At 41.4% G+C, this 8,104-nt stretch overlaps 1 protein-coding gene across 3 annotated transcripts in view; it reads right to left on the reverse strand.

The window, feature by feature from the left end:
• Window positions 1–7,760, reverse strand: part of Zdhhc13 (zinc finger DHHC-type palmitoyltransferase 13) — a 42,282-nt gene extending 34,522 nt beyond the window's left edge. The window contains exons 1-2 of one of the 3 annotated variants that reach the window (XM_005083210.4): window positions 7,642–7,760; window positions 609–754 (exon numbers count right to left, since the gene is read on the reverse strand). In XM_005083210.4, coding sequence (XP_005083267.1) covers window positions 609–754; window positions 7,642–7,668 — 173 coding nt within the window. In that variant the 5' untranslated portion in view covers window positions 7,669–7,760. Of the gene's footprint in view, window positions 1–608; window positions 3,533–7,641 lie in introns of those variants that run through there. The other 2 variants (XM_021234779.2, XM_040733275.1) reach the window with 2 other exon arrangements.
• Window positions 7,761–8,104: the final 344 nt, after the last annotated feature.

Raw genomic sequence — 8,104 nt, forward strand, 5'->3', positions numbered from 1 at the left:
GAAATAAACAGGCTCCATGAAGATGAAAACATGGGTAGTAACTGATGATACAGATGTCCACAAATGACCACCAAAAGCATTTCTATTTTTAGCACAAGGAACAGACCCATTATTTGCTTCAAGTCAGACAATATACTTCTAACTATCTGTCCTCTGATGTCACCAAACAAAAATGTAGGAAATAGAGAATAATTAATGGTTAATATTTATAAACATGAGCTGATATTTCCCATCCCACTCCTGTATTAGGTTACAACATGCTTTAAAATCAAATTCAGGGTGGCTTTAGTCTTGTTCCAACACATTCATCCATCTAACCATTCATTCATTCACTCATTCATTCATTCAGTAAACAATTTACCAGGCACCCAAAGAAAGACAGAACTAAGCAAGAGGCCTGGGGCTACAAACAAAGAGGATACATAATTTTGCTAAGAAGTCGCTCATAATCACTAAGTACTCTGATACTGATATGGCAAATACACTTGGTGCTGGTCTCGAGCTGCTGGGATACAGTAAGGAAGTGGCCATAAAGTACCATCAACTGTACACATATTATCGTAACTGAACAGGCTCTATGGATGATACAGAGTATCTAGTAGACTCACTGTGTAGCTTTGACAATGTCACAGTTACTGGAGTCCTCTATAAGAGGAAGAATTTCTTTTGTCTTCGAAAGTTCTTTGTTTTCGTGAGTACAGATGCCATGTCGACCAAATCCCGGACCGTGCGAGCCATGGCTGTGATTCCTGCACTGAAGAGTAAGAGCAATTGACAAAGCATATAAAAGAATCAACGTCATAATTATGTCAATTATTCAATACTATCAACAATACCTATGCTTTAAACTCTTAGAGAGTATCTTAGAGAGTTTATCTTAGATGTTTACTATTAGAAAATCGCAAATTATAAATGTCGTGGAATATGTTATCTGAAAAGGCATGACATGCCTTGGTAGTTGTCGTAGTAGAGGGTCATGGCTATTGACATTGTAAGAACATTACTAGGATCTTGTTTTCAGGGTTGTGAGCACACCCTAAAAAATACTCTTCAGCAACAGATAGTGACCACAGAGTTCATGGAAGGAATCCCATCAGGCCTAGTAATTCCAGTTCCAAGGGACCTGACAAATCTCTCACCAGACATACAAGCAAGCAAAACACCAGTGTGCATAAAATAAAAAGAAATAAGTCATTAACAATTAAAAAAAATCTTTCACAGCAATGACCAGCTGCTTGGGTTTTAGTTGATTACAGGTGTAGTCAAGTTAACAATCAGAAGAAGCTGGGCGGTGGTGGCACACTTGATAATTGTCAACAACTTCATTAAAATATCAAGTACACACAAACATCAGGAGAGAGGTTGGAAATGGGTTAAAATCTCCAGTACAAATGAGGCTCATTGAGTCACTTAAATGCCTCCAAAGCAAATATCTAACTTTATTTGAGAGAGGGACTCATATCAGCTGAAGATTCCAGACACTAAGTTTCTCAAGGCTTCCTAAAAATAGATACTATTTGCATATATTCTAAAATTAAAAAAAAACCCTAAAATTTAAGTTCAATGATGGTAAAACTGTAATTCATTAGTATGATAACCAATCAAATCAGTCTCTTAAACTGCTCAAACTTCCAAGTGGAAATAAAGTATTCAATGTCGATAAACGCATTGCTCTTGCTAGAAAGGGGCACTGAGAGCAGGCTGGGGGTATACGTCAGTGATAAAGAGTTCTTACCCAGCATATAGGAGGGCCTGCACTCACTGCTCAAAGACTGAAGCAACAGTGAAGGAGAGGGTAAATTCCTGAATTACTGTTAAGCAAAGTAAGAGGTACTTACGTACAACTTAAAGATGATTTAAAAACCAGCAGTACTTACCACCTTCAATATAGTTTCCTTGGTGATTAGCTATTACATCACTTTGAAATACTTTAGAATTTTCTTCCTGAAACTGTCCTCTGAGCAGTATGGAAAAAAAAAATCTAATAATGTATTTTCTGATCCTCCTGTCTCCACCTCTGAAGTGCCAGAACTACAGGAATGTATTCCATATCTGGCCTTGACTGCTTCTTTTAAACAGTGTACAGCGTAAGTATTAAGTGAACTACACAAAATTATCACCAAAGCCATGAAAGCACACTGCCGGCACCCCATCATACTGCCCCCAATAGATACTATTCCCACACTGAAGAAAGCTTCCTCCTATTAAGAATAACTGGTTTTGCTTTTCTTTACAGTGTCATCCATCCCTTATATGTGCAACCTTAGAACTAGTTGTTTCAATCTGGTGTCAAATCACGTTATATATATGTAACCTTTGTTTTGCTTCATGTTAAACTTACAAGATGATGTAAGAAGCTACAATTAATTCACTCCTATTGATGTAAGATGATCCAGCATTAACATGCCACCATCAACTTACTAAAGTGGCCACTTGGATCTTCCCAGTTTGGGGCTACTGCACACAATACTGCTGTGCACTCTCTTGTCTATGTCTCTGGGTACCCACGCATAAGCGATTCTTAACAATATGTAGCCATAAGTGTAACTGTTTGGCATTAAAGGTTAAATGCGAAGCTCAGCTTAAAAATGGCTACATCAGTTAAGGTCCCCAGAGCAGGGAACACAGGAGCACAATGCAATAACCAGGATTGGATCTCGCCACTGACTGTCTTGCTACTTCAAAGAAGACCTAGAAAACTGGAAAAATACCTGAAATAAGCTATTTTAACTATGAACAATAATAGGAGGCATGAATATGATCTCCAAGAAATCAGAGTTTAAGAAAGTTGTGGGGGAGCAGGGGTGGGGGAAGGGAGGGAGGGAAAGAGAAAGAGAACTGTATGGAGTAGATGGAGTACGGAGGTGGGGAGGATCTGGGAGAAGTTAAGGCAAAGGGAAACCATGATCAGAGCACAGTATACAAAAAAAAATTTCAATTAAGAAGAAAGGAAGGGACGTGGGTGAACCTTACCATGAACCCAAAAATTTCAAAGTTACCACTAGTCTCATGTGCTGAACAAACCAAAACAAAATAGTAAATTTGCTTAATACATTGAAATTGTTGGTGATTATTTTAAGCTACTTTGTAACAATATTGGGTTGCAATGTTAAGAAGTACACTAGAGCCTCAGGGCCTCCGTCTATAAATGAGAAGCCAGAAATAATGGATGGAATAGGCTGGGATGGCTCAAGATGAGAACAGATTTCAAGAGAGAAATAAGCTAATCAGGGAAGAGAGAGTGTGTGTGTGCATGTGTGTGTGTGTGTGTGTGTGTGTGTGTGTGTGCGTGTGTGTGCAGGGGGGCAAAGCTTAAGATATGAGATACTTAAAAGTTTCTCGATGCTTCCTAAAAACAAAAAGACATATTCTTTGCATATATTCTAAATTTTAAAAAGTAAAAAGAATGTACTCTATACAGGTATGTACAGAGTGAACGGTACAAGGCTGTCTATGGAAAACTCAATTTGAACATAAAAATACACAGAGGTACACAAATATTAAGCATAAAGAACACAGTGGTTAAATGACAAAGCAAGTGTCAACAATATTTTGAGGAGTAAAGGAGACTTTATAATATTATAAAGCTAATTAAATTAGAAGATATAACAACACTGAATGTGTAATGAATTTAAATGTTTAAATTCATGAAGTAAAAAAAATGTTTTAATTTAAGAAGTAAAAACAACAACCTGTGAGTCAGAGAGACTTTAAAAGAGCACTACCCAATCCATCAACTTGGTCAACTGTTAGCACAAAGATGTATAGCACACTTCACAAAGGTCTTAATTTTCATTTCCCTAATGGTGAATGAGGGTGAGCATTATTTCACATCTCACCTGTCTTCTGCATATCTTATATGAAAGTTTCTGTTCAAGTCTTTGCCATCCTCCCTTTTTTGATACAGAGTCTCACTACATACAGTTCAGCCTCTAACTTGTAGTGATCATCCTGCTTCAGCTTCCTAAAAACTAGGATATCAGGCATACGCTAACTTGTCTAGCTAGTATTCTTCATTTGTGCTATTTGTTTTCTTACTGTTAAATTTTAAGAGTTCTTGACTTTAAACAATCTAGATACAGTACTAGAGATATGTGACTTGCAAATATTTTCCCTTGGGCTGTAGCTCTTTTTCTTAGAAGAATCATTCATGGTTGATGAGCTTTAAATTTTGATGTCCAGTTTATCAGCTTGCTATTTCACAGATGGATTTTTATTTTGTGCTCAGTTCTGGGAACTACTCTTGAAATCACAATTCTTCTGGCTACTGAAGAAAGTTCCAGCACCCATGCTGCCAGAAGTCTTTGCTTGCTTCTTGAGTGAACTGGATTTCTTATGGTGCGCTGTCTATACACACATGCCCTCCTTTAGGACTTAAGTCTACAACAGAGGGAAACCATAAGAAGCAAAAAGGTAAATTATCTGCTGGGTTGGTAGAGTCTGACTTCTGGTCATCTTCAATCTTATTTCTATCATTTTCCGGAGTCCTGATGATGTTATATCGTCTGCCAGACTTCACAGCTACACTCAGTGGGAGACAGAGGTGTGTTTCCAACCCTTCCATTTTACCCAGAACCAGAACCACAATGCTCTTTTGAATAGGTGTGTTTTGCTGTATCTGCTAAAAAAATCAACACGGAGTCATACATAGCCAAAAACAACATACACTTAGTTACAGTATAATGAAAGTTAGAACCTTCTAGGAGTCTTTGTATATCACAGTAATTACAATCTATTCAGTTGGATAAAAGCTAAATGTCCCTGGCTCTAAGTAATCTACGATTCCAATTTTTCTCTAGTACACTTAGGAGTCCAGTTCACAAATGACTTAAGGTACCAGGATAACATGTTTTGTTTCTTGTCTGTTTTCATAAAAGACATGGATTGTTGGGGAGAAAGAGAAGAAAGGAGTAACAAGAAAGCACACTTACTTGAATACTTCTTCACAGGGAAAAAGGCCAAAATAGGAACATTATGTAAGAGGCATACTGGTACACCTGTGGCAGTCTTTACAATATAGTCTCCCAATTTTTTTTCTTTTTCTTTTCAAGATCAAGACGTGAAGGTCTATGCCACTTCCTCTTGACTTTAAGCTCTGTGAACTGCTTCACTAATAAAATATTGCAGAAACGATGCTGTGCCCGTTTGCAAGTCTAAGCCTTAGAAATGCACCTTCCTCTTCCTGTCTCCTAAGACACACTTCTTTTAGGGTGCAGCTACCAAACTATGTAGAAGACCAGATCACATGTCACATAGAGGTGTCTGCTGAGAGTCAGCATCAACTACCAGATCTATTCGTAGAAACACTTCCAGATAATACCAGCCCCAGCTAGCAATCCACATCTAGTTTATGAGTCTTTCCAGCTAAGGCTCTAGACACAATGGAACAGGAAGGCAAACCAACCTGAACCAGTCAGTATATAAAAATTTCTGATGCACAGATCCATGAGTTAACAATGGATATTCTTTATACCATTGTGTTGAATGGTTTGTTATACCACAACATGTAATTAGAGCATCTTTAAGCTATAGGGGAATTATCATGCAATCAAACTATTTTTAAAATAGCAAGTACTTTTGAAGTTACAATGGACTTTAAGAGAAAAACCATGATCTGGAAAACTCTGGTGAGGGTCATTATCATGACTAACAAATAAAATGGGGGTAGGGAGGTATAACAGAAAATAATTAAAATTTGTCGAAATGTTAACAGAAGTATGAGAGTTACATTTTTAAATTCACTGTTGCTTGGACACCAGTTAGACTCTCATTTTTGATGTTTGCATCTGATACCAATCACTGCCCTCGTAGCACTCATTTCTGGCAGAGGGGAAAGAGAGCATCATCAGGATCAGTGAGTATATTGCATAATATTAAACGCTGGGGAGAAATATGAAACCAGGAAGGTGGTCACAGAGTGTTGTTGCTAGTGATGACAATGGGAAAGGCTTGTAACTTTAAGTACAAGGGGATGGAAAACAAGACGCCAAGGTGAGATTTTTCTGAAGACGTTATAGATGTGGAGGAATAAGCCACATCAATGCACAGGAGAGAACATTCTAGGCTGAGCAAGTAAGTATAAAGGCCTGGAGACCAGTGTAGCTGGGAGTTTACTGACCAAACAAAACTGTAAAAGATGAGGTCTTAAACATAACCAAGAACAAGGTTGGGTGGAAAATTTCTGACAAAAAACTATCAGTGCTAAGTACCAAATTCAACAAAAGGGATGTTTTTCTGTTGGCTTTGTTCATGAAGAATAGAGCCTAATTTCTAGGGGACATTCAAAACATTTACTAGATGAGTGGAATCTTAGCAGTGACACCTTGCTGCTCTTATAGCTGTGACTCTACTTTCGTGAGTCTCAGTTCTCACTTTTAAAATTAGAAATAATTACTCTTTACTAGCTCACAAGTGAGTAGTGAGGACCAAGAATGGGGGATTTCTACTGCAAAGTGTAAGGTCTCCCCATTGTAACTGAAGAAAGTAACAATAGTAATCATTATTAGCAACAATCTATCTTGGCCCACCTACTTCAATCTCTAAAATCATCCTCCCTTCTGATGTCAGAGAACTTGGGCAGGGTAATTTTCCCTTCAGCACGGAGGAATAAACTTTAAGCCCCTATAGGCTTTTATTAATGAGTGACAATAGTTAAAAAAAAATAATGGCTACTGTTACCAACTTTTGAGTCTGAAAAAAATAAGGAGACACGGTTCCATGTAGAGTCTACGCCACTTTGTAAAATACAGTCTCCCTGCACATCGTTTTCTTTTAAAATGCAAGAACTCTCCATGAAAACACTTCAGCATGTTAACTGCCACTTAAACCTACACCCAACTGGTTGAAGAAGAAAAAAGAGAAAGATGTGAAGAACACTCTTGGGATTAGGAAAAACAGTTAAAGGAGTCCAAGCAATGTGATTACTCCAAATTGCTTGGAAAATCGACTTCTAGCTCACTCGAATTAGAAGCTGCTTCAGTTTTCTCACCTGTAAGAGGGGATTTTTTTTTTTTATGCTTAAGGTTGCTGGGATAAAAAGATGCTCATAAAGGTCCGTGGCACATGCTAAACATTTGCTAGGATTGAAAAAGCATCTACTAAAAAGCCATTTAATTAGTCTTTAGAGGTCACAATCAAAACGGACACATTCTCAGTTCTCTCGGCTTTTAAAGCTTCCCCTGTGGCCTCTGGAACTGACGATGTAACAGGCGCCCTGCGAAGAGCAGAGTCCTTTGGGATTTTGCAGAAGGTACCAAGCTTTCAAGGAGTAGGAAGGATGCGGGTGGGAACATGAGCCAGGACAGCACAGGGTGGAGGAGGGAAGGCGGCAGCCTAGGCGCTAGGGCTGAAAACGACCGAAATCTCTCAGACTCCAGGCAGGCCAAGGTCTAAGGCTGGCTGGGCCACCTGAGGTGTGTCACCTGACACTCTCCAGGTCCCAGCCGACCCAGAGGCCGGTGCGTGACGCCCTGCAGCCAAATGGAAGCGGCAGGCGCGCCCGCCCAGCCCTCGCTTCGCGGCCACAAGCAGCATCTCCCTCTGGATGGCCAAGGCCCAGGCCCGGGCACCGTCGCGGAGCTGCCTCACCTGGCCACCGCTCGGGGCCCCACCGCCGTCCCCGCCCCGCCTTGCCGCGCTCACCTGCGAGCCCAGCCCGGGGCCCTCCATCACGCCGGGCGCCCGCCCCGCAGCGGCTCCTGCGCAGAGTGGCGGCCGCGGCTCGCCGGCCAGCACGCCTCGGCCGCCTCCTCGCTCACTTCCGGCTCGCTCCCCGCCCCCTCCCCCCCCCCCCCCAGCGGCGAGCTTCCCGGGGCTGCCAATCCCGCCACGCCGAGCCAATCCCCGCCCTCTCTCTCGCACGGAGGCGGGGCTTTCTCCCCATAGAGAACTGCGGGCCTGCCCCGCCCCCGCCCCGCCCCCGCCAAGCTGCTTCCCTTAGCCCCACCCTTGGCATCCCCTCTGGGGGGAGGCTCCGCAGGTGCCCGCCGGTTCGCGCTGTTATGCCAACGTGCTGGGGTGGGTGGGCCATCCCCAAAGCTCGATGTCCTTGCGGAAATCTCTACCTCACCTCAGTCTCCTCAACTGTGAAATGGAGTCCGGAGCA

This window comes from Mesocricetus auratus, unplaced genomic scaffold, assembly GCF_017639785.1.
Source record: "Mesocricetus auratus isolate SY011 unplaced genomic scaffold, BCM_Maur_2.0 Super-Scaffold_100030, whole genome shotgun sequence".
NCBI classification, from domain to species: domain Eukaryota; kingdom Metazoa; phylum Chordata; class Mammalia; order Rodentia; family Cricetidae; genus Mesocricetus; species Mesocricetus auratus.